Source organism: Mustela erminea, chromosome 7 (genome assembly GCF_009829155.1).
Source record: "Mustela erminea isolate mMusErm1 chromosome 7, mMusErm1.Pri, whole genome shotgun sequence".
In the NCBI taxonomy this organism is placed as follows: Eukaryota; Metazoa; Chordata; class Mammalia; order Carnivora; family Mustelidae; genus Mustela; species Mustela erminea.
In genome coordinates, this window is record NC_045620.1 from 69,105,798 (window position 1) to 69,132,154 (window position 26,357).

Genomic DNA, 26,357 nt, shown 5'->3' on the forward strand with positions numbered 1-26,357 from the left:
GATATATGATATGTTAAGAATAGCACTTTACCTCTTTGGTCTGCTTTCCAAAAATCTAATCCCAGCCTAATCGTAAGAAAACATTAGACAAATCCTAATGGAGGCACACTCAACAAAACAATTGACCAATACTCCTCAAGACTATCCAGGTCATCAAGAATAAGGAAACTCAGAGAAACTGTTACAGTCAAGAGGACCAGAAAAAGGACATCAGGAGAGGAGAGGACATCAGCTACAGTTGTGGAGAACAGAGCATGATGGATAGACTTGCTGAATTACAATGTCCTACACCTGAAACTAATGTAACATTGTGTCAGCTAGACTTCAATTTTAAAAAGATACTCATTTGAAGGGTGCCTGGGTGGCTCATAGGGCTTCTGCCTTCAGCTCAGGTTATGATCCCAGAGTCTGGGGATCAAGCTCCACATTGGGCTCTCTGCTTAGCGGGGAGCCTGCTTCTCCCTCTTCAGGTCCTCTGTGCTTGTGTTCCCTCTTGCTATCTCTCTCTGTCAAATAAATAAATAAAATATTAAAAAAAATAAAAAAGGTATGTATCTGAATTTGAAAACTATCTTGCTAAAAGAGTAAATAAAAAGTTATAATATGAGGGTCACTAGGGGGGTTAGTCTGTTAACTCTTTGCCTTCAGCTCAGGTCAAGATCTCTGGGTCCTGGAATTGAGGGATTCAGCCCGGTGTTGGGTTCCCTGCTTCCCCCTCTCCTTTCGATTTCAGCTCAGTTCCTATTTCAGGGTCTTGAGATAGAGCCCTGCTTCGGCTCTGTGCTCAGCATGGAGTCTGCCTAAGAATGTCCCTTTCCCTCTGCCCTTCCTGCTTGTGCACTCTCTCTCTCTCTCAAGTAAATAAATATATATTTAAAAAATAATAATATGACATATGGGATTTGTTTCAAATTAATCAAGTGGGAGAACATGGATGGGGCTGTAGGCCAGAGTGTATCATTGCCAAAACTAGGTTATGGGTACATGGGGGCTCATTATATTATTCTCTCTTCTTTTGTATGTGTTTTAAGAATTGTCCATAATAACAAACTACAAACTTAAAAAGTATGTACTAGGTTAATTTATAGAAATCTGGTGCTGTTTATGACTATTTCCTCCTATAAGATAGGGAGGCAGAGAAAACCAGTCTTAAGGGAAAAAAACAATAATGACGTCAAGACACAGGGGAGCAGAGGTAAAGTAAAGCATGAGCAGTAAAATATTTCTGTTCCTGCTTCCCCCTTGTACCTCCTTGACCCCAGACTTTGCCCTTGGATTATGTAAAAAAAACCCTGAATTCTTAGCCCAGCCCCTGCCTCTTTCCTTTACACAACTCGAGTGGTATCTATTTCATGAAGTCACAAGTCCAAACAAATACCAAGTTGTATAATGCACCCTTTGACATCCTCGCCCCTAATCTAGGACTCATTCACCTTCTGATTCTTTTTATTTTTTTAATTAGTTAAAAAATTTTTAATTTAAATTCAGTTGACTAATATATAATGTATTATTGGTTTCATAGGTAGAGGTCAGTGATTCATCAGTCTTTCATAATTACAGTGGTCATTACATCACCTGTCCTCTTTAAATGTCTATCTTAATCTATCCTTAATGTCTACCCAGTTCATCCCATCCGCCTCACCCTCTTCCCCTCCAGCAGCCCTCAGTTTGTTTTCTAAGATTAAGAACCTCTTATGGTTTGTCTCCCTCTCTGATTTTGTCTTGTTTTATGTTTTCCTCTCTTCCCCAATGATCCTCTGTTTTGTTTCTTAAATTCCACGTATGAGTGAGATTATATAATGGTCTTTCTCTAATTGGCTTATTTTTGCTTAGCATAATACCCTCTAATTCCATTCATGTTATTGCAAATGGCAAGATTTCATTTCTTTTGATTGCTGAGTAATATTCCATTGTGTGTGTGTGTGCGTGTGTGTGTGTGTGTGTGTGTGTGTGTGTGTATCACATCTTCTTTCATTCATTTGTTAATGGACATTTGGGTTCTTTCCATAGGTTGGCTATTGTGGACATTGCTGCTATAAACATTGGGATGCAGGTGCCCTTCCGATCACTGCATTTGTATCTTTGGGGTAAATGCCCAGTAGTGCAATTGCTGGGTTGTAGGGTAGTTCTATTTTCAACTTTTTGAGGAACCTTGGTGCTGTTTTCCAGAGTGGCTGCACCAGCTTGCATTCCCACCAAGAGTGTAGGAGGGTTCCCCTTTCCACATCCTCACCAACATCTGTTGTTTCCTGACTTGTTAATTTTAGCCATTCTGACTAGTGTGAAGTGGTATCTTATTGTTCACCCTTCTGATTCTTTAAGCTATAGCAAAGGTTTTCTTATATGTGGGCACTTAGCCTGACTTACAGAAAATACAGCCTATGGTAGAGATGAAGGTCTTGGGTTCTAGTTATGATTCTGCCAGTGTTTACCACGTGACTTTGGACTAGCTATGTCAGGGCTCTGTGTTTATTCTGTCATTCTTCTGTCTTGTTGTGGCTGAGGGAGGCGAAGCATTAGAGCACAGCCAAAGAAAGGAGTTGCAAAACTTCAAAGTCCAGAATTCCTATTTTTAGTGGAGCAAATCATCAGATTCTGCCTCACTGAGCACTCATTACAAAACCTGAACTTTGGAGCTAATTGCTCAAAAGAAAATCAAGTAGAGGAAAGTTCTTTTCTTTCTCCACCTTCCCCCACCCCTTCTTTAATTTTACTGTAGAGTGAGATGCATTTTCCCACTAGATTAAAAATATAAATAACACAAGGACAATATACCATTAACAAAAGACCCAAAGGTTGCCTTCTTTAGTCCTTTCCTTATATCCACCCACACAAATGTTCTTTCTTGTCCATTATCTCAGTAGTCAGGCATTCTTCTGACCAGCCATGGGTATTGTGAAACTAGACCAGAGAAAATTGTTACTTCGTTATCTTAATGCCTGTGTGGGGAGATGCAGGTGGGGCTAGCTGGTCTTCCAATGCCACTGTAGGAGCTGCTACCTGCAGCAGGTTATTATGAAGTAAAATGTATGATTTCAAAAGATGGAGCTTTGAAGATTGAAAGAAGTTCTTGATTTTCAGATATACACTAAGATGGGAAACATACGACTCTATTGCACCAAGAAATAATGCACACCCAGAGACTGACAATATCTTCTAAGTAACCCCATGTCATAATTGGCCACTGTATGACCAAGGGAAGTTCCACATTGTTCTCAATCTATATACATTACATTTGATTCCCCTTATTTGGCAATAGTTATATTCTCAATTGCCATAAACAATGAATTAGCAATTAATGGAAATACAGGGTTAGGTTTCTGCAAGCCTCTGTCACAACATTTTCATCAATGAATCAATAACTTTATTTTAGGTGTGTTTCTTTAAAGACCACTGTTTAAATATAGAATTTTTTATCATCCACATTGAACTAAGGGCCAACATCTCTGTTCTCCATTATTATCCTTTCATGATGTTTAAGGAAGTCCCAAGTCTTGTTTTAAGCCAGATCTTTTATTGTTCAGGATGGAGTTTGAATAGCACAAACCAAAACTTTTTCTTGCTTATGCTATGTGATCATAACTGACTCATGGTATGTTTAGAGGTGCAGAGAAAATGGAACCTTTCCTTTCTCTATGGCAGATCTGGTCTTCTCACAATCTCTTCTCCACTGGAAGGGTAAAGACTATTTCATCAGTAATTTCCCAGTCTCTTCAGTCAAAACGGCTGTCTTGTTTTGTTTTATTCATTTATTTATTTTGGTTTACAATAGTCCCTCCTACAATAGTCCCTCCTTTCAGGAAATAATCATTTATTCTAAGTTTTGGCCCCTCTCTCTCACCTCCCAAGATGGCTACTGGGTGTGCTGAGAGCACACTATGCCATTAAGATTGGGGCAGAGGACTGTGGATCTGCATCAGGAGGTCCTCAGTGTTGCTTTTTGGCCTTTACTGGTCTGTGTAGTCCTGTGTCCCTTGCTTATCCTGGTGACATCTGCCATAGAAGTCTTCATGTGGGGAAAGAGTGATCTAGTCTCTAGGTTTGGTCAGGGCCTAGGGGGTTTTCCACTTGACCTGTCTGTTTAGGTCAGAACTTATAGACCCAAAGGTGGGCATCTCACCCAAGCTGTCAGAGACCTTCCCTAGGATTTTTCAAAACTGGAGCTAAGCATCCTAGTTTCTCTTGGAAGGCAGATTTGTGAGATGGGAGCCTCAGGACCAGTGTGCTTCGTGGTTTTGCTACCTCACAGGAGTAAAGTAAGATAAGGGGAAGGAGCACATGCTGAGAGTGTGAGAGTTGCAAAAACAGATCCTGGGGGGAAAAAAAACCCAACAACAGATCCCTGCCCTAAGTTATACTTAAGGGCCTGTGCTCCTCTTTTTCCTTTTGTTCTGTGAACTATTCACATACCTTTCTAGCAAATTCCCCCCAGGCCTAAGTTAGTTTGAGTTCAATTTGTCATACTTGCAACTGAAAAAAAAAAAATCTTAAAACGCTTACATTTTTAAATGATTTAATGATCATCATAACACTTGCATATTTACAGTAATTCGAAGCAACCTTCATTTACACTATTTCTCATAAGTATGTTATCTTTACAGGCTGGGAACTATTGCTGGTAAGCGTATGAGATAATTGAGTTAAAAAAGAAAAATTTGCTATTGTGAAATGGAACACTCATAGAAAAAGTCCACAAAACAAAAATGTACCTGGTAAGGGGTTAGTTATCATCAAGTTAACACAGAAACAACTCTGCCATCACCCCCAATCCCCATCTTATGTCCCCTTCTAATCAGGTTTCTCACTTTTGTAGTTATCACTTCCTTATTTTTCTTTCTAGTTACATTACCCCAGCACACATCCCGGAACCATATAATTGAATCTGCCATTTTTTGAACATTATGTAAATGAAGTAATACAATATAATTTTGGGGGGTTCTGGCTTTCATTCTGGATTATATCTTAATGTTCATCCAGTAGTTAGCTGTAGCTATAGTTCAGCTTTTTAAATTGCTGTTTAATATTCTATAATATAAATGTACAACCATTTATCTAATCTGTTGACAGATTTTTTTGGCTCTTATGAATAATAGTGGTATGAATATTCTTGGTGAATACATGTACACTGTCTTTTTTTTTTTTTTTTTGAGTGTATACCTCAGAGTAGAATTGCTAGGTCATAAATATGTACGTTTTCAGGTGAGTAAATAATACCAAAATCTTTTCCTAAGTGATTTTTACAGTTTATATGTCTACCAGCATTTTCTAAGAGTTTCTCCTGTTCCATATCCTCACTAACACTTCACAGTCTCTTTAACTTTAGCTACTTGTGTGGGTGTGCATGTTATCTCACTGTGGTTTTAATTTCACTTCCTCCTAATTGCTAATGAAACTGAACACCCTTTTTCATGTTTAATGGATGTTTGTACATCTTCTTTTTTGAAATGTCTGTTGAAGTCTCTTGCCTATTTTTCTTTTTGATTGCATTTCTCTGTTGATTTCTAAGAGCTCTTTATATATTTGAATAAAAGACTAAGAGAACTTGTTGGATATAAATGTTGTAAGCATCTTCTTCCACTCAATGGTGTTGCCTTTTCACTCACTTAATGGTGCTGAGGGAGAGAATCTTTAATGTATTCAGACTTATCAACCGGAATTTGGAAACAGTGCTTCTGAGAGAGTAACTAGACCAAGCAGTGCAAAGTAAATTTCTCAATTCAGTAAAATGAACTCACACAGGCTCTCTAGCCAAAGTTGCACATTCTTTCTTTGTAATATTGTTTCTGAGGTGACATTTTATTTTTAAATGGTTGAAAATTCCATTACCTTACAAACCAGAAAATGCACTTACAATATTTAATTCCGCTGCTTGGTGGTGTCATGGAAAACTAATAATAATAATTTAAAAGTATTGTTCTGAAAGTTGGCTGGACTGTAGGGCTTGGCTATTAGCAAATTAAAAAAAATAAACATTTTTTAAAGTTTATAATCCTATTATACATTACAATCGCTGAAAAATGCATACAAGTTCAGCTTTTCACTATTAAAATCCCAGGCTCACTCATAGCCAAACAAGAAACAAGGATGGCACGATTTTTTTAATCATGGAAAATTTCAACTATCCTAAAATGCCAATATAACTAAGATCCCTGTACCTACTAGGTAAGTAATGTTAACATCCCGTCACATTTACTTTAAAAAATTAACTCGTTTAAGGTCCTTTGTTTTGCCCTTTCTTTCCCTTTGTTTTTCGCACTAGAGGTGACCACTATCCAGAATTTGATGTTTTCCTGTCCAGTTCTGGTTTTTCTGTTTTTCCTACATGTTCACGTGTTCATGAACAATGCAAATATTGTTTCCTATTTTTAAATGTATCTTTTCATTCTATTGTGTGCTGCAATTTGCTAAGCAATTGCTCGTATGTATGTTGATACAAATATACACAGACATACAGATCTAGGTCATTTGTTTTAACTGCTACGTTATAATTCACGGTAAACATACACTTTAATTTTATTTATTCATTCCTCTATCAATGAACATTTTAATGTTACAATACAGGCAATAATACCTAGGACAACATCGAATATACAACAGAAACCCAACAAATATTTGTTGAATGGAGGCAAGCTTTTAATTCAAGAAAAGCGTATAAAATATATCAGGCTGACTGTTTCCTGCTTCAGTTCTCCAGTTATTTGTTGTCATTATACACCCTATCGGCATGCATGGCAGGAGACACTTCCTGAAAATTTCTAACGGCTTTTTACTCAATCCACTGAAAAAGGCTCCGATGTGGTATGCGTATGGGGGCTGGGGTGTGTGGATAGAGTGGGTAGAGAATGGACACAAAGAAACTTCAATGTCAAAAAATAACACAGTGGTTTTTATGGTCTGGAGTAAGGGAGGGGGGCAGTAGCAAGCATTATAAATCTGGGGCAGGTCTGAGACTTTACAATGCAGGGCATGTCCGGTGCTACCGTATCCGAATAACGAGACAGAGGAATATAAAGGTCTTTCTTCCCGTGTACGTTTCCGAAAGCTATAACCATCAAACGCCAGACGGTTGCCATGGGAACCAGCAGGGGGAGGGGGAGAGAATATCCGCCAGAATTCTTGATGCGCTTAGAATGTTTCTTCTTCCGGTCCTCTGCTCTTCGCAACCACCGCCTCTCTCCTCGGTTCCCGCTCCCCGCCCCATTCTGTGGGCTCTCATCATTCTCTTCCTTTCTTGATTCTCTCCCTTCCCATTCTAGGTCGCCATCTTGAGCCATGCGTCAAGATGGCGTCCCTGGTCCCAAGGAAGAGCCCTGGAGCTCCACCGAGGCTGCGCACGCACGTGCTCACGGGAGGGTGGAGCGGTGACGTCCAGACGCTGCTCCGCCCCCGGTAGTCTCCCCGCCCCTGGTCCCACTCCGCCTTCCTCCCACCGGGCGAACCCGGAAGTGGAGGAGGAGGCGCGGCGGCGGCGGCGGTGGCCGAGCGGGCAGGCGCTGGCGGAGCCCAACCCGGGAGCGTGTCTGGGGTTGGGGGTGGGGGGCGGGGCTGAGCGCCCTGGGCAGCCAGGCCCGGACTGGGCAGGGGAGGCCATGGCCTCCGCAGAGTTGCAGGGGAAGTACCAGAAGCTGGCTCAGGAGTACTCGAAGGTATCCATCGTGGGCGGGGAGTAGGGGGTCCCCGGCCCTGCGGCCTCGGGTTGCCTTGGCAGCTACTCGTCGGGATGGAGGGGAACGGCGAAGGGGGCACGCGAGCGTGCCCCTCCTTTTTGCCTTCTCTGTCCACCATTACCATGCCTCCACCTGCAGCTCCCAGGAGATGGGGCCCGGCCGTGTCTGGGTCCCTGTGCGTGTCTGCGGGAAGGAGCAGGAGTTTGATTCCTCCTTCTCACTAAACTAGCGGGCTTGGTACTGGGATGTCCGAATGCTGGCTTCTGCCTCTGGTGCTGGTCGGGAGGGGAAGGGAGGGGTAAGGACCAACCCCTCTACTGCTGCTCCCTCAATTTTCCTAGCCCAGTGATGGGAAAGATCAAGCTTGCTTTCTTCTCACAGGGACGAGGTGAGGATGAAGAGATCTGTGTGTCCCCAGTCTGTCACTTCGGGAGGGTAGAGAAAGCCATTCGTGTAAACTGTTTCACTGGGGATGGGTGGTTAGGAATGTATTTAGTGCGTTGGCAAGATGTTGTCTGGAGATGATTTTGAAAGCTTGAGTGCTAGGGCTGTGTCCTCCAGGGTGCTGGGTAAGAACACCCAGGTGCTCAATACATGTTGAATTAAGCAAATAGGGACCTGCCCCTTTGTCGTATTCATGGCATCGTCTTTTGGAACCCTTTTCTTGGAAAAGGGCGGCGCTGCTTCTAAAGTGTTGCTGCCTTAATATTCTGATGAAGTTATAAAAGAATCTCACAGCCTGGTAAATTGATTCAGTAGTCAGTAAGCTTAGTTTTCAGCGATCTGGTATCATGGTAGTGCTGGGAAGACCTAGCCCCCTTTTGACCATTTGGAAAAACAATTCGGACACATTTTTTTTTTTTTTCCTTTAACACATATTCAGCAAGATAAAATGAACTGTTGTTTGAAAAATAAAACCTTTGCCTAAGCATATACACTTACGTCTTTTCACCATCAACTGGGAGCCTTTTGAGATAACTATACTTATTCGCACGCTGTGACCATTGGCAAAACTTCTTCTGTTTACATTTGGAATTGTCTTAACAGCCTGTAGCACAGTGTCCATGATGGCAAGTTTTCAGCCTTTGAAGAAATATTTTGTTTGAAAGGGTCAGAATTGTTCAGAACAAATCCACATGATGAAGGAGAGTGGATGGAGAATGGCAGTACTCAAAGGTGGCTCCACTGTTCTGGGTGAAAATGTTTTATGAGTATAGAGTAAGGGGATTGATTTTCTTCTCCAGAGAACAGTCTCAGAAGGCAATTCCAAATGGCAAAAGAAAGTTCTAAAAATGTTTTAAGCATGACTGCAGTGCTGGAATAATTGTATAGCCTTCCAAAAGTATTAAAAACTTTGAAAGATTTTATTTATTTCTTTTTTGGGTATATGTGCTTTTTCGTTCAATAGACATTTATTATGTGCCTCCTGTGAATAGTCGGCCAGGGTCTGTTGAGTGAGGCAGAGTTCCAGGTTAAGGAGAATCCTTTCATAGAATGTTCAGATATTGTGCGTAAATATGATACAGTACGACAAGTGTTAGTTCAGTGGGAACATGGAAGAGATGGAGGTTAAGAGTAAAAGTTACTCAGGTTGGGAAATAGGGAAGAGAGAGGGTTGGTAGCATTCCAGGCAAGGGGAACAGGCCCTGTTTCCAGTCATGAAAGCATAATAAGGTACACGGCGAGAGAGGTGAAGTATGATTGGAGAGTTCATTTCAACCTGATCATCATAAAGGGTTGTGGATGTCAAATAAGTTTGAACTTTATCTTTTGAATAATAGATGTCAGAAGTTTTGTTTTGTTTTTTAAAGATTTATTTATTTGACAGACAGAGATCACAACTAGGCAGAGAGGCAGGCAGAGAGAGGGGGGAAAGCAGGCTCCCTGCTGAGCAGAGAGCCCAATGCTGGGCTCAGTCCCAGGACCCTGGGATCATGACCTGAGCCGAAGGCAGAGACTTAACCCACTGAGCCATCCAGGTGCCCCGATGTCAGAAGTTTTTAATCAGGATAATGACATTACTTGTAGGAGGGGAACTGCTAACTACTTGCAGGATGGATTGAAATAGGGAAAGATGGGTGAAAAGAAGACCAGACCATAGGCTGTTGGAATAGTTTTGGGGAGTGTAATACAGGACTAAATAAAATTAGTGACTGTTAAGATGGAGAGGGGGCCTAGATTTATTACCTAGGGTAAAAGTACCTTTTTAGTTACCTCTTTTTGAAAAAAATTCATTTGTAAAGAATTTATTTATTTTTGAGAGCTAGAGTGTGTGGAGAATTGGGAGGGGCCCAGAGGATGGGAGAAAGAATCTGAAGCAGGCCCTCACTGAATCCAGGGCCCCAGGCAGTTTGATCCCATGACCACGAGATGACGACCTGGGCAGAAACCAAGAGTTGGTTGCTCAGCCAACAGGGCCACCAAGGTGCCCCTAATTACCTCTGTTTTGAGTGCCTGCTTTGTACATAGCACTAAACTTATGAAGAATATAGTGTATGAGGGTCTCATCCTTGTGTCTTATTCATTCTCTGGGATGTGGTGAGTGAAGGGAGACGGAAGGGTTGACCCTGCAGTTCTGAGATGAAGGAACAGGACTGCCACTGACAGGAATGCGAGCCAGTGTAGAGCAAAGGGATGTATTAAAGGTTAGATGCAATTACAGAATTAAAGAATTTTAAGTATTGCAAGGCACATTAAAATTACCTTGAGGTGGTGTTGGGGTAACTGCTGAACATTTCTAGTGAAGATGAACTGGCTAAAAGTCAGGCCAAAGGCCAGAGCTTTTGGAATACTAACTGTGACAACAAGTAGTTGAACTACAGGAGTTAATCAGAGTGGAACCCTTTAGGTAGACTCTTTGTGGAACACCTATGGAAAGGTGTGAAGGAAGGAGGAGATGCTAAGGAGACTGTAGGAGGTCTGCCAGGCTTGAAGTTACTTATCTGTCAGATTGGGCTAGATCATTTTTCATCCTTTTAATTGCAATGGGATGGAAATTTCAGAACATAAGAGAACAGAGATTGGTCAAAAATTTCATGTGCTTCTTATTCTCTGTCAGTTCTAGTGCTGAGCAATTTCTAGTTAAGATCTGTGCTACCTTCAGCCCTGAGCCTGTGGAAGGGACACACTAGCTTTGCATTACCTTCCCTGGTGCAGAAATTGTGGGGTAATATTGAAATTTTCCTTATTTAAGATACAAAGACAGAAGAGTTCCTCCTAAACAGTAAAAGGAAGCTACATATCTAGACAGTAGCAAGCGTGATCCCTAAACAAAGGACATTTGCAGACTTCCGTTGTTCTGATTTAATGCAGATCTCAGTCTGTTTTCCAGGAAGGAGCTCATATCTTGCTTAAGAACTATGGTCATGGGGCGCCTGGGTGGCTCAGTGGGTTAAGCCACTGCCTTCGGCTCAGGTCATGATCTCAGGGTCTTGGGATCGAGTCCCACATCGGGCTCTCTGCTCAGCGGGGAGCCTGCTTCCTCCTCTCTCTCTGCCTGCCTCTCTGCCTACTTGTGATCTCTCTCTGTCAAATAAATAAATAAATAAAATCTTAAAAAAAAAAAAAAAGAACTATGGTCATAGGGGCGCCTGGGTGGCTCAGTGGGTTAAGCCCCCTACCTTCGAAGGGCTCAGGTCATGGTCTCAGGGTCCTGGGATTGAGCCCCGCATCGGGCTCTCTGCTCAGCAGGAAGCCTGCTTCCCTTCCTTTCTCTCTCTCTGTCTGCCTCTCTGCCTACTTGTGATCTCTGTCTGTCAAATAAATAAATAAAATCTTAAAAAAAAAAAAAAAGAACTATGGTCATAATATTCTTTCCTCCCCAGAAGGAAAGAAATGGCCTGAGGAGCTCCCATTTAAGAGACTGAAAGTTTAGTTAGATAAAAGATGGGTCATGGGAGTCCAGAGCAGATGAGAATTTCTGAGGCATACATACTGGTAAAATGTAAAGCATTATGGAAAAGCCAGTAAAACAGAGATTAAGACCCTAGTAGTTTGGGCAATTTGGAGGTCATTGGAGGCTTTTGAAACTTCAGGTTTAATAAAGTTAATAAAGGTGTATGTAGTTGGTTTTCAGAGGTTTATGAAGGTAATTGGTAAGCAATGCAAGCTGCTTCTTTGTGATGCGAAGGCAAGCTAATCAAGACCTCAGTTACTACACTGTAGATTAAGAATCAAAGATTGCTTCTTACATGCTGTCTGTTTCATGGTCTGGTCCGCTTCTGATGCTTTCATATATTTCATAGGGTGGAGAAGCTAAGAGCTCTGAGTCCTGGCTCTATTTGATTTCAGCCTGCTTTCTTTGCAGTAGCTCCTGCACCCCTGCCTGGCATCATGTTATGTGTGTAAGCAGGTTTCAGGTTCTTTTTTCTTAGTGTTTGTGTTACTCTGGGCCACTGGTTCTCAAAGTGTGGCCCCTGGATCAGCATCATCAGTATCTGGGAACTAGTTAGAAGTATACATTCTCATGCCAACCTGGGAATCACTAAATCTGAAGCTGGTGGTCAAACCCAGCAGTCTGTGTGTCACAAACCTCTGCAGTGATTTGGATGCACACCAGAGTTTGAGAACTGTTGCTGAAGGCATGGTATCAGTACATTAGCTTTTGTTCAGTTAATCTTTTCAAAGCTCTTTCGGAGGCAGTAAAAACAAGTGGGAAAGTCATACATCCAGTGTTTCTCTGAACAGTTTACTTTGCAATTGATTCTTCTTTTGGTGATGATGGAGATTGACTTTGGGAGCTTTTTGGGTCTACACTCTTAGGAAATAGCTATTCATATTGGTGAAGGGTTGGTTTTGACTTGGTGTGTTTGCTTTCTAGATAGTGGAGCTTGGTGGAACCTGGTTAATTGTCCCTTCCTGTAAGAAAAATTGACTCAGGAGCTGGATTAAAAAAGAGTATCATTTGGATTAAAATCTAGTATCAGCCTCCCCCCCCGACCCATAATTTGTAGAGTTTAACTACTAAAGTTTGATTGGAAAACAGTATTGTGTTCAATGTTATTCAGTGGAATTTCCCATGAGAATGAAAATGTTCTGTATCAACAAACCACTGGCTGTGCAGTACTTTTGAGCATTTCCAATGTGGCTAGTGCAACTAGTGGACAGAATGTTAGATTTTATTTAAATTTAAATTTAAATAGGCACATGTGGCTTTTGGCTCCTGGTTAGAAAGTGCTAGCTTAGCCCCTAGATCAGTGCATCACAGACACAAAGTGTCTCTGTGACTCGCCTGAAGACCTTGTTGAACGGCAGACTCTGGTTCAGTAGGTCTGGGGTGGGGCCTGAGAGTCTGCTCCCAGGTGATGCTGTTGAAGCTGTCTGCAGACCACACTTTGAATAGTCAGGCCTTAGAAAAGCTAGGGTGTCCGTCCTACTCTTCTCTTAAGTCATCCAGATACTGGTGAGGCACATAGACTGCAGGGGTTGGGGTGGGGTGTTGTCCTAATGAATTGCCCTGCATGGGAGCAGGAACAGGAGAAAGGGTTCCATTTGAGGGCAGGTCTGAGAGAAGCAGGTTTGCTTCCTGACTCCCTGATGGAATAACTCCAGCCACAACTGAGAGCCTACAGGTATTTCTCCAAATGATTGGAACCATGTGGTCCTACTGGACACCAAGAATCCTCAAAAAACCTGAGCCTAAATCGCTGAAGACCACTCTATAGACTACTCTACATAAGTCTGGTTCCAGAACAGTCAGGCTTATCACAAAGCTATTGCTCTAGGGACAGAGAGTGGGGGCGAGTCACCTAGGATCTCTCCTGCCGCTTTGACAATCTGTGATGGAATAACGGGTCCAAGATTAGAGATTTATTACCTTCAGTCACAGACTGTTGGAAGAGTTTGTAGGGAAAGAGAGATGAATCACATATACATATTTTCTCATCTAATCCCCAACAGTCTTCTGTGTTAGAACCAGTTTTACATGACTGTTTCCTACAATGGACATTTTGACATTTTACAGGTTTTACAACCCTATAAAACAAACTATTAAACATAGAAGCTTTTCTTCATTACAAAGTAATTTGTGCATTACACATCCCTAAGCCCATTCTAAACCTCACCCAAAGCCCAATTCGAAGCTTCAAAATAGTGAAATCATCTACAGATCTCCGTTTCAGAGTCTCTGACATGAAACGCCCACCGGTTCTACCATTTTCAGTATTCCGAAGTGCTGGGAATACTGCTTGGCCTTTCTACCTACTTGCTTGTACCTCCCCCCGGATGGGGGAAAACGACCTATAAGCTCTGCGGTACCAGGGATTAGTGGCTGGAGTTACCCTGTCACTGATGCAGGAAACAAACTTTGGGGAACGGTCAGAGAGGCACTGTTAGAGTAATGAAGCTTTATAGTTGTGTGATGCATTACCTTCACAAGCCCGTTATATACAGTATTTAATTTGATTAGTTAATGAAGCATTTATCGAGTATCTTCTCTGTCTGTGGCTTTGATCTTTATCTGTGGGCAGGAAATACAGGGAAGTGAGCTGTAGTCTCTATCGTGAGCTCCAGTTTTATTGGTAGATGGGAAATGAGCACCGAAGTCAAACATAAATTAGTAAATGTAAAATTTACTTTTTTTCTGAACCTGTAGAACAGAGGTGCTCCAACCTTTTCTGTAAAGAGACTGTTAGTAAATACTCAAGGCTTAGCCGTACATTTTCTGTTGCAATTCCTTGTCTCTGTCATTGTAGCTTAAAAGCAGCCATAGACAATATGGAAATGAGTGTGGTTTTGTTCCAGTAAAACTTGAAATTAGGTAGGGGTTCCTGGATGGCACAGTCAGGCGACTGACTCTTGGTTTTTGCTCAGGTCAAGTTATGATCTCAGGGTTGTGAGATCAAACCCTGCGCCAGGCTCCATGCCCAGCCCAGAGTCTGTTTGAGACTCTATCCCTCTCTCCCTGCCACACCCTCCCACCGCCCTGACCCCTGCGTGCTTCCTCTCAAATAAAGAAATCTTTTAAAAAATGTTTTTAAAATTAGGTAGCAGGCCAGTATGGGCCATGGGCCCGCAGGGAATTTAAATAGTAGTAAGTACTGCTAGTTATCTTGTATTGTCCCTTTTAAATTTAATCTCTTGGCAAATCACTTCTTTCACTTCTTTCTCTCCTCCATATCCTTTAGTACAATGCCTTACCCCAGGCAAGTTATAATGTTGTCTGTTATCCCTTTGATTCTAGTCTAGTAATAAAAGTTGTTTCCATTCCTGGGGCACTTTAAGATTTAGAAAGTGCTTGGACATAGCTTTCTTATCTGGTTCTCACAACAATGTCAGAAGAAGGAAGATAGGATAGATGTATTCACCCGTGTTATAGACCATATAACTGAGGCTCAGAATGGTTAGTGAATTTTTCAAGTTTAAATTGTCTACTAAATGGCAGAGCAAGATTTGGGTCTTCTTTCTTCTGTGGTAGTGAACTGTATCTTTAACTTTCTAAAAATAGGAGAAGCTCACTTTTTTAATCTGTCTTTCGCTCAAGCTGTTGAATATTCTGCAGTATTTCTCCTTTTCTTAGATTCTTAGCTAAATTTTCTGTTGAGAGTTACACATACTCAGTTTAAGGTTTAGTATTTAAGTATTCCTATTCTTTTGGCACAGAGGAGGGTCATTTCTGTTCTCAGGAGACAGATCTGAGTTAGAATTAGTAGCAAATTTTTTTTTTTTTAAGCTCACAGATAAAGTCATTCCCTTTGTTCAGTTTCTAAGAGCAGAACCTGGTCGGTCGGTCTTTCTTTCTTTCTTTCTTTCTTTCTTTCTTTCTTTCTTTCTTTCTTTCTTTTTTAAGATTTTATTTATTTGTATGACAGAAAGAGAGAGACATCACAAGTAGACAGAGCAGCAGACAGAGAGAGCGGGGGAGGCAGGCTCCTTGTTGAGCAGAGAGCCCAATGCGGGGCTCCCTCCCAGGACCCTGAGACCATGACCTGAGCCGAAGGCAGAGGCTTAACCCATTGAGCCACCCAGGCACTCCCCAGAACCTGGTCTTTCATGGTCTCTATCCTGAACCTTCAGAATATAAGTCTGTAGTATTGCTTTGGCTACGTAGGACTTGGATATTTCTACTTGCGTGCTCAGTGTTATCCTTGCAGAGAACTTTCCTCTTCCTACAGAAGTGGATGTTATCTTTTGAAATCCTGCAAGTGGTAGTTGGATACATATATACATACATACATTTCATTTAGCTGTAAAATTCTTGATTTAAAATAAATCAAGAATTTGTTTTATTTATTTGCTTTATTTAAAATAAAGTTATACCTTGATTAAAAAAAAAAAAAAAAGCCCACATTCTACCTCTTCAAAGACTTTCCCAACCTCTCCAGCCTATTTCTTTTCTCATTTATACATAGCTTTAGAAAATAGTAACCAATATTGTCTAATGGCATTATGACTTTGGAGTCAAATCTGCTGGGGTCTGAATCTCAGCATTGCCACTTAACTTCTCTGTACCTCAGTTTGTTCTTCTGTAAAGTGGACACAATTACAGTACCTACTTCCTAGCGTTGTGAAAATTAATGACATAATACATGGAAAGCACTTAGGACAGTATCTGGTATATGATGAGCTTTCAAATGTTAACTGCTGTTACCAACTTCTGGATTGAGTCTTCTTCATTGCTTTCATACATACACTGCCTTCGCTGATGCTTCATTACAAGTCTACCATTTCTGAGGCTATTGTGGGGGATGATACTTACATGACTAATATTAGGGGCAGTGTCCTGCTGGGTATGTTTAATGCCCTACACTTTGATTCCCTATAGAGTTCTTATTTTATAATTAGTCTGATTGTATGTATTTTACAAATAAATGTGTATTATTTATACATACCATATTATTTATTATATTAGTTTTATTAGTTTATTGTATTAATACTCAGTATTAGTTTTTTGTACTAGTTTTTATTTAAGGAGGAGACTTGGTTTTACAGAAAGAACCATATTCTTGTTGGAAGTCAAGAGATCTGTATTTCAGTATTGATTTGGCCACTGATTATTATTATGTCATTGGGCAGCTCAGCCTCTGTGCTAATCTGAAAAATGGCGGAATGATGATATCTACTGTCCTCTTCCCTGCTAATATTTTTATTCTCATACATATGTGAGAACATAGTTACTCAGTGTAATCATTCCTGTGAAGTAACGATAAGTGATTTCCTTGCTACAGGTGATTGCTTTATATTAAAATTAACTATTGCTTCTTCTTTTTTCAGCTTCGGGCTCAGAATCAGGTCCTGAAAAAAGGTGTTGTGGATGAACAAGCGAATTCAGCTGCTTTAAAGGTATGAAGCAGGATATTTGTATTGTGAGGGTTAAGTTAGTGTTTGGTGATATTCAAAGCAAGGAAGTCAGCTAGTTTTCTGTGTTAAAAAGTCCCAACCATGACACTGATTCACTAGGGTTAGGAGAAGGTAATAAAGTTTTTTGTGTTTAACTTTTTTTACTTCCTTAGGTATGAATGTGGTACACTTTGATTTCCTTAGCTAAATATCACAAAAAAGAATTATATGACTTTATCTCCTGTGTTTCCTCACAGCCTTTCTTTAGCTAAATTCATGGGGATTAATGGAGTTTCTTATCTGTCTTCATCACTAGACAGCACTCTGAGGGGGCCCATGTCATATTCATATTTATATGCTCAGCATTCAGCAGATGGTTGTCCCCTAATGAATGAATTTGAAAGTGGGAATCATTTAGTGCATTAATCTTGCTTTTGGATTGAGCTATTTAATAGTAATAACCTGTGTAAATCAGGTTACTCTGTTTGAGTGATACATTTTATCATCAACATTTACTAACTGAGAGGAGAAATACGGTGGGAATTGAAGAAATTTGTTTCTACCTTATACGGTAGGCATGTCATAAATACTGCTTGTGGTATTTTAAAATTAACTCTAGGATATACATTTCGTCTTGGCCTGTTTCCATTAAATACACTGTTTATGTCATTCTTCACCCTCTGCCTTGCTCCCTGTTGAGACAAAAGGGATTAGGATTCCCTTTAATCATATCTCTTTCTGGAATAGCCCCTCACCAGTGACCTATCCAGGGTGATCCCACTCAGGTAACCCAGAAATATGTCCTTTTACTTAGCCAGTGTTGCACCCCCACCCCCAGAGAACTGTGTCTTGAAAGTGCCCCCAACTCCGGTGCTGTTGCACAGACTTGGGGCTGAGGCAGCTCAGAACACCGTGCCCATACTTCCAAACCTCCTAGTGCCCAAACCAAGATTATTAAAAATAAGCTTATTTAGAGTCAGGATTTGTTAGTCAAGTTATTATTTAGCCTAAATCATTGAAGAAATAATCATTATCTTTTAACGATGTTTAAAACCTATGACTGGGAAAAGTATTTCCTAGTGTGTCTTAGTAGCCCACTCTGGGCATGTTATAGCTATATAGGAAAAGTATTTCCTAGTTTGTCTTAGTAGCTCACTCTGGACATGTTATTACCATTTGCTGGTTGTGTTTTATTAACTCTGCGATGGTGGCAATGGTGGTAACATTGGTGACGGCAGGTTCTATTTATTGAGCTCTCACTTTGTCAGGTATTGTGCCAAGCACAATTATATCCACTCTTGTCAGTTGGTCTTCACATTCAGTCATTCTGCCTTCACAGTCAATTTGTGAGGGCAGATAACATTATCATTGTCCCTACTGCAGAAACTAGGTTTTACAGAGAGGTTGAGATAGCTGTCTTCCGAAAATGGTGATTGGTTAATGGACTTGGAGCATTAGTCAGCTGGGATGAATTAAAAGGATGTAAAGAAATTACTCTTTGTTTTATTATTAGTTGAAGTGGTCATTACAGTTCTAGTAAGAGTGGCAATTAGCTGGTTTGTTCAATGGGAAGGTTGGGATATCCTCTGTTACAACAGGCTTTTGATAGATTGGGTTTGTCTCTTCAGTGAGTTTTGGACATAGTAAGCATTCATTGATTTGGATTTCTTTAATTTGAAATACATGATGATTTGGATATAGGCTGGGTTTATATTTACTGTTCAGCTCCAAGCAAAAATTAAGGGCTTCTAAAAAACAATAGAAAAGAAAACTTTGTCTACTTAATGCTACTAGTTTTCCACTTTCTTACTTCATTATAGTGTAAACGGTACAAAATGGGCAATAGAAGATACATTGTTTAGATTTTATTTTATTTTATTTATTTATTTTTTAAAGATTTTATTTATTTATTTGACAGAGAGAGATCACAAGTAGGGAGAGGGGCAGGCAGAGAGAGAGGAGGAAGCAGGCTCCCTGCTGAGCAGAGAGCCCGACGCGGGACTTGATCCCAGGACCCTGAGATCATGACCTGAGCCGAAGGCAGCGGCTTAACCCACTGAGCCACCCAGGCGCCCAAATTGTTTAGATTTTAGATCTTGTTTCTATTTTTACTTAAAACTTTTAGGTGAATTGATGTAACATCTAAAAATATTTGTTAGGATAATACTGATTTTTATCTTTGATAAATCAGAATAGTTTAAAGTAAAATTAAGTGTGGTGCAAGGATTTCATTTGACTGACTTAAATCGAGGGAGGATTTATTGAAAAAAATGAATGCAAATAAATTGTTTCCCATTCTTAGTGAAGGGCATCATCAATAAGTAGGAGTTTCTCTTTCATAATTGAAGTTTATAAAATTATCGCCTCAGGCATTGTGCCTCCTCACTGCCGACATCTATATAACAACATTATGGGACAACACAGAGTTATAGATATTTTACTTTAAGTTGGTGACTGTCTGTTGCTTCAATGTATATGGTTTTTATTTATTTATTTATTTATTTTTAAAAGATTTTATTTATTTATTTGACAGAGATCACAAGTAGGCAGAAAGGCAGGCGGGGTGGGAGGTGGGGAGCAGCTCCCTGCTGAGCAGAGAGCCCCATGTGGGGCTCGATCCCAGGACCCTGGGATCATGACCTGAGCCAAAGGCAGAAGCTTTAACCCACTGAGCCACCCAGACACCCCTGTATATGGTTTTTAAGTTTTATTTTTAATATTACTTGGTTTGGCCAAAAAAAAAAATGCTTTTGTCACAAAACAGAGCTAAAAACATGGGAACGGCATGATAAACATACAATGTGAATTCCCTAAAGCAAGAGGTTTTATCATATTTTAGTGAAACAAAAATAATTTCTTTATATTTTTTGAAACCTTAAGGCTAAATTATAAGGAGTGGTCTGTTTTCACTTTGATGTAGGAACAACTGAAAATGAAAGATCAATCATTGAGAAAACTGCAGCAGGAAATGGACAGTTTGACATTTCGAAACCTGCAGCTTGCCAAGAGGGTAGAACTACTTCAAGATGAATTGGCTCTAAGTGAACCCCGAGGCAAGAAAAACAAGGTAGGTCGAATAAAGGCAAGTTAGGGAGGCCTTGTCTGCTAGGAGCAGACATCTACAAGCCATCTGCGTTTTAACAGAACACTTCCCCTGCACATTTCCTACTGTTCCATAACTATGCCTGGATATTGGGTTAAGGAAGAAGACACTATTATCATATGTAGTAATATTAGGGCATTTTTATATGTGAGTGACTTTTGAATAATTTCTTTAAGAGCAAACCTGCAAGTATTAGATTTCGTGTCTGAGAAAAGTGGAAGGACTATCAAAATTACTGGTATCTTTCAGTTATACTGAGTTGCCCTTCAGTTGCCCTTAACTCAAGGTAGGGCAAATAAAATGAGAAACAGTTTTGAAGTGTAACAGCTCATGTGAAAATAGCAATTGAAATACTCATTCCTTAGACTTTGTAAGTTTGCTGCAAATATTTCTTAGTATTTATTTCTATGAGGCTGATTTAGTATTCTTATCAGGTCATGTAAAAATAACTTTTCCCATTATGGTAGATATAGAGAGACATGATTCTCACTCCATAAGACGGATGGTTTGGTACTTTAGAACATTCTGTGATTAAGAAGTTGTGCTTTTTTTTAAGTGTGGGGGTAGTGATTGAAACTTTAAGTCTCGTGTGTATATAGAGCAGCACCCGGCAAATGTGTGGATTGAAGCAGTAAAAGTAGAAGGTAGGAGGGAAGAAGAAGGCACGTAGTAACTCTGAAGTAGCACGGTATGGAGGGAAGAGCACAGGCCTTCCTGTGCTCTTCCAGGGGGGTTTAAGCCCAGGCTTGAGTTCCTTGTCTGCCATTTTAGCCTGCAACCTCAGGTTCTTCATCAGCAACATGGGGATGATACTCTGTCGAGTATTAAATGGGATCCTGTAAAGGTGGCTAGGACAATATTTGCCATATAATAGGCAATCAGTGTTATTCTGTGTTAGCACCTTTTCATATACATGTCCCCTATATGAAAGAGTTCTTTCTAGAGTGGTAATTTTCAAAGAAGTGGGGAACAGAGAGGGCAAAAACAGGTATGTATTAGAATCAGTTGGGGAATTTTGTCAAAATACATGTGCTCTGGAAATTCCGAGAACCTGAGGAATGAATAGCCATACGTACTTCAAACATGCTCCCCAGGTTAGTGAGATCCTCCCCCACTGCTGTTTTCACAGAGGCTTGGATATATCACTTCTGAATTAATGCTAATTAAAGTTTTCCGAATTTGGGAGCTCTAATGACCCAAAATGCCCAAAATATGCTGTTCGGCTGTCTTCCTTGTGCAGCTCTCTTGTCCCGAACATGTTGGAGATTTAATGTTTTTATTTATTTATTTACTTAATTACTTATTTATTATGTATTTATTTACTTATTTTAAATATTTATTTATTTGATAGATCACAAGTAGGCAGAGCAGCAGGCAGGGTGGGGGGGAAGTAGGCTCCCTGCTGAGCAGAGAGCCCTATGCGGGGCTCGCTCCCAGTACCCTGAGACCATGACCTGAGCTGAAGGCAGAGGCCCTACCCACTGAGTCACCAGGTGCCCCTATTTTTTTTTTTTTAAAGATTTATTTGAGAGAGAAAACACTCATACAACCCAGGGAAGGGGAAGGGGCAAAGGGAGAGGGTGAGAGAGAATCTTAAGCAGACTCTGTGCTGAGCACAGTACCCGACATCGGCTTTGATCTCATAACCTGATATCATGGCCTGAACTGAAGTCAAGAGTCGGCTGCTTAACTGATTGAGCCACCCAGGCACCCCTGTTTTGTTTCATTTTTAATATAGCTACTCCATTTTCAGAGGGTTTTGTAATCATTGGTTCATACTGTATCAGTAAGTAACTTCATTTTAAGTGAGGAGTGAGGGCACAAGAAAGGCAGAGAAGGGTGGTGACTGATGTCTGAACACAGTTTCATTGTTAGTCTATCCTTGGAATAGTCTCAGCTCTTGTATTCTATGAAAACAAATGTTCATTATTTTCTCTCTTAAATAGTGCTATTCTTCTGTCTAGAAAAAAATTAATATTGGTAAAAAAGTAAAAGGAAGGTTCTTTTTATTATTTTTGAGCTTTTTCCTTCTGTTTATAGTATCTTTTTTTAATATGGTTACTTTTTTTAAAAAATTAGAAATTTATGTCAACTTTTGTATGAATTTATCATTGTGAATTCTAATTAATTTGTTACAATTTCTTAAAGGAGTTTAACAACTCAGACTCATGGAATTGCTAAAACTTATTTCCCAAACCAAAAGATCAACTTGAAACAGTATATTTTTTTTATTTTTCTAAATTTAAATTCAATTGATTACATATAATGTATTTTTATATTTTTTAATTAAATTAAAATTTTTTTCATTGTTCCAAAATTCATTGTTTATGCACCACACCCAGTGTTCCATGCAATCCATGCCCTTCTTATTACACACCACCAGGCTCACCCAACCCCCTACACCCCTCACCTCCAAAACCCTCAGTTTGTTTCTCAGAGTCCACAGTCTCTCATAGTTTGTCTCCCCCTCTGATTTTCCCCAACTCACTTCTCCTCTCCATCTCCCAATGTAACATATAATGTATTATTAGTTTCAGAGGTAGAGGTCAGTAATTTATCAGTATTATTTAATACCCAGTGCTCATTATATCACATGTCCTTCTTAATTTCCATCTCCCAGCCCCCTCCTCTTCAGCAACCCTCAGTGTGTTCCCTGTGATTAAGAGTGTCTTATGGTTTGTCTCCCTCTCTGATTGAAATGATATTTTTTAGCATATTTTTATGGCTAGCTTTCTGAGCCTGCTGTGTCTTCCAATAGAACTCCTCCTGAATTCATCTGCAAAGATTAATGAGCCTTATCAGTTTATTCTCTTTCTTTTTTAAGCTTTTCTGCCCATTCCAATATTTGCAGTTCTTACTTGTTTTGAATAGGAGAAGTTAAATGATGGATTGTATACCTTTTGCAGGATTGTTTGAGAATGTGCACACGTAGAAGAGACAAGCTACTAAGGTGATAGAGAATCTGTGTACCTTAAGATGTTTCTCTAAAGGATGAAAGTTATGTGGACATAACTTATTCTTTCCATCAGAAAAGTGGAGAATCTTCTTCTCAGTTGAGTCAAGAGCAGAAGAGTGTCTTTGATGAAGATCTGCAAAAGAAGATAGAAGAGAATGAGCGGTTGCATATACAAGTGAGAACATCTTTCTGTTTTCCCCCATAAATTAAAAATGTGTTGTATGATCTAGATTGTGTATGTGTTGAGGTGTCTCCTGCGGTTGTTAGGTATATATGTCATTGATTCATTTCTTAAATCTCATTCCTATCTGAATCTGGATGTGTATTTTGAAGTATGCATTTGTTTAGAGGACTATAGAATAACTTAGCTAACAGTATATAAATATAGTAGGCACTGTTCATTTTATCTAGAAAATGATTAGTTGGATCATTTAGATAGGGGCTTATCAATAAGTAGTGTTTGTTTTTAAAATTCTTACTGTTTAATTGGTTTATATTTGTTCACATGTGTGTTCGGGTGCACACCGTGTTGGTTTGTATGCCTTCCCCCAGGACAGGTTCTTACTCATGGCGGGAGCTCAAATATTTATGAAATGTTGAATAATCAGTGTTTGCCTCCCAACATCTAGCATATTTAAGAGTCATAGTGTAATATCTTGGACTGTGCCTCCTAAATTTTTTGTGAAATGGTGAGCATAGTCAACTGGTAGAATATAAATACACATTAATTCTCAGTTTAACATATTACAAATGTTAAAAAAATGAAAAAAAAAAACCTTTTGAACTGCATTTTCTGTTAAGTATTCATAATTCTTTTTTTTTTTTTTTTTTTTAGATTTTATTTACTTATTTGTCAGAGACAGAGATCACAGGGAGGCAGGGAGGCGGGGGGCGGGGAACAGACTCCCCCCTGAGCAGAGAGCCCAGTATGGGGCTCGATCCCAGGATCCTGGGATCATGACCTGTGCTGAAGGCAGAGGCTTAACCCACTGAGCCACCCAGGTGCCCCAAGCATTCATAATTCTTAATTAGCACTGGATTCTTATTTATTTATTTTTTTTAAATATTTTATTTATTTATTTGACAGACAGAGATCACAAGTAGGCAGAGAGGCAGGCAGAGAGAGAGGAATGGAAGCAGGTTCCCCGCTGAGCAGAGAGCCAGAAGACGCGAGCTTGATCCCAGGACCCTGAGATCATGACCTGAGCTAAAGGCAGAGGCTTTAACCCACTGAACCACCCAGGTGCCCCAGCACTGGATTCTTATTAAGGAAAAGAGTTTTACCTGTTTAGGGATAACATCTATTTGAATTTTGATTATTTAAGTTAGCATATCAGAAGAGTTATGCCCTGGTCAGTTGAATTCTCTGTATGCCAGAAGTTGTTTGAAAGAAATCCTTGAGCCTGAGAGGAAGAAGTGTAGGCTTCGGCATCGATCTCCTGTGTTCATATCTCATTTCTACAATAGGCAGGTTGAAGCTTTGGTTTCCCATGTGGAAAGGAGGATAACAATAACACCGCCTCTGACATTCTGTGAGGATTCTGTGAGATCATGCCTGTGCAGTGGGTGTTGCGTAGTGAACATATGGAACCATGTCAAAATTGCTCAATGAGCAGTTACTGCTGTTGTTTTTCTCTCCATTTTGTATATTTGGATATTGTGAGCAGAGGAGATGATATTTTCTTTACAGTTTTTTGAAGCTGACGAGCAGCACAAGCATGTGGAAGCAGAACTGAGGAGTCGGCTGGCCACCCTGGAGATGGAGGCGGCCCAGCACCAAGCTGTGGTCGATGGCCTGACGCGGAAGTACATGGAAACTATTGAGAAACTGCAGAATGACAAGGCCAAACTAGAAGTAAGCCCCACTGCTGGGGAGAGCACGTTAGGAGATAGGGTTCTTGTGAATCTTCTGTGTACTTTATGGAATGCACAGGGGGAGGCTGTTGCCTGTGGTGTCTCCTAAGTGTGCCCTTATCTATCGCCTGAGCCATCTGCTTTTCTTTTTCTTCTAAAATTCAGGTAAAATCTCAGACTCTAGAAAAGGAGGCCAAGGAATGTCGGCTTCGAACAGAAGAATGGTATGTGGAAACATGAATTCCAAGGGGCCCCAAAGTAAGAATCGGAAGACCTGAGTTTTGGTCTGGCGGCTTCTCCCTCTGAATCGCACACTTGAAGTGAGCAAGGAGCATGTCATCTCCAGGGTCCTCCTCAGTTCTGTTATCTCTAAGGCCTGACACACTCTTGGTCAGGTGGCTTGTGTGTGAGTCCTCAGCCTGCAGATGGTGTCCTAGGGCTCCAATACGGAGGACTGGGTGCTTTCTGTTTCAGGCTACCCTGAAGAGAGCTTTCTGAGAGTTCCAGGCAGGAAAATTGACTCCTTTTTACTGTGCCAGACTTTTAGTGGTATATTTTGAATAAAATGGAGGCTATGGGATCTAATTTGGAGATACCTAAATCTTAAAATTCGAATATGATGAATTGATGGGTGGTAAAAGCATACTCCAGCATTTAGTTGATAAATGACATAATATTTTAGGTTTCAGTAGAATCAGTCACGTGAATTTCTTCAGTTTAGTAGAATTGGTAGAATTACATGGCATGGTTTAAATGTATACCCATGCTCATAATTGAATTAAAACAAAAATTACCAGATTTCATCTCATATAAAAGAACTTTGCTATGATACTTGAGCAAACACTTATGTCAGGCACATAAGAAAGATAAAATTTGTGATTTTGAAATGGCTTTAAGATTACTTTGTACTTGGGGAAATAAACTGACAGGATTGTATTAGATACTGGGACTGTGATAAATTCTGAAAGTCTTAACAGAAGTCTCAGGGGCTTCAGAATTGAGGATTACTATTTTCCTTATCTTCATCTTTTAATAACTATCCACCACCAAGAGTATCCCGGGGTCAGGCATGAGTCTCTGGAAGCTTAATACCAGCCGTTGTGGTAACAAGGAAGTGAGGATCCCCTGTCTGACTGGTGATCATGTGGTTTGTGTTTTGTTTTTTTTTCTTTCAGTCAATTACAGTTAAAGAATCTTCATGACGATTTGTCAGGTAGATTAGAGGAATCCTTATCAATCATCACGGAAAAAGTACCTTTTAATGATACAAGTAGGTATTCCATTATTTGCAACTTTGAACCTCTCTCTGTGGTAATGAACTAATTAAAGAAGTTTTTAATCTGTTTGGCAAAAAACTTCATTGGCTCAACAGAAGGTTGCTTTCTTTTTGTTTTTTTTTGATTGGCTATGGCCCTCCTATATCATAGGGAAGCTGAGTCCAAAGTCAGCCTTCTTAGAAAAAGCTCAAATCCACATTTTTTTTTTATTGCACATATTGAGC

The 26,357-nt window shown here is 40.2% G+C and overlaps 1 protein-coding gene across 1 annotated transcript in view; it reads left to right on the forward strand.

Moving 5' to 3' along the window:
* Positions 1-7,405: 7,405 nt before the first annotated feature.
* Positions 7,406-26,357, forward strand: part of PPP1R21 (protein phosphatase 1 regulatory subunit 21) — a 62,812-nt gene continuing 43,860 nt past the window's right edge. Inside the window, exons 1-7 of the mRNA XM_032352053.1 lie at positions 7,406-7,646; positions 16,878-16,946; positions 19,864-20,010; positions 23,076-23,177; positions 24,693-24,857; positions 25,022-25,080; positions 26,032-26,126. Coding sequence (XP_032207944.1) covers positions 7,590-7,646; positions 16,878-16,946; positions 19,864-20,010; positions 23,076-23,177; positions 24,693-24,857; positions 25,022-25,080; positions 26,032-26,126 — 694 coding nt within the window. The 5' untranslated portion in view covers positions 7,406-7,589. The remainder of the gene's footprint in view (positions 7,647-16,877; positions 16,947-19,863; positions 20,011-23,075; positions 23,178-24,692; positions 24,858-25,021; positions 25,081-26,031; positions 26,127-26,357) is intronic.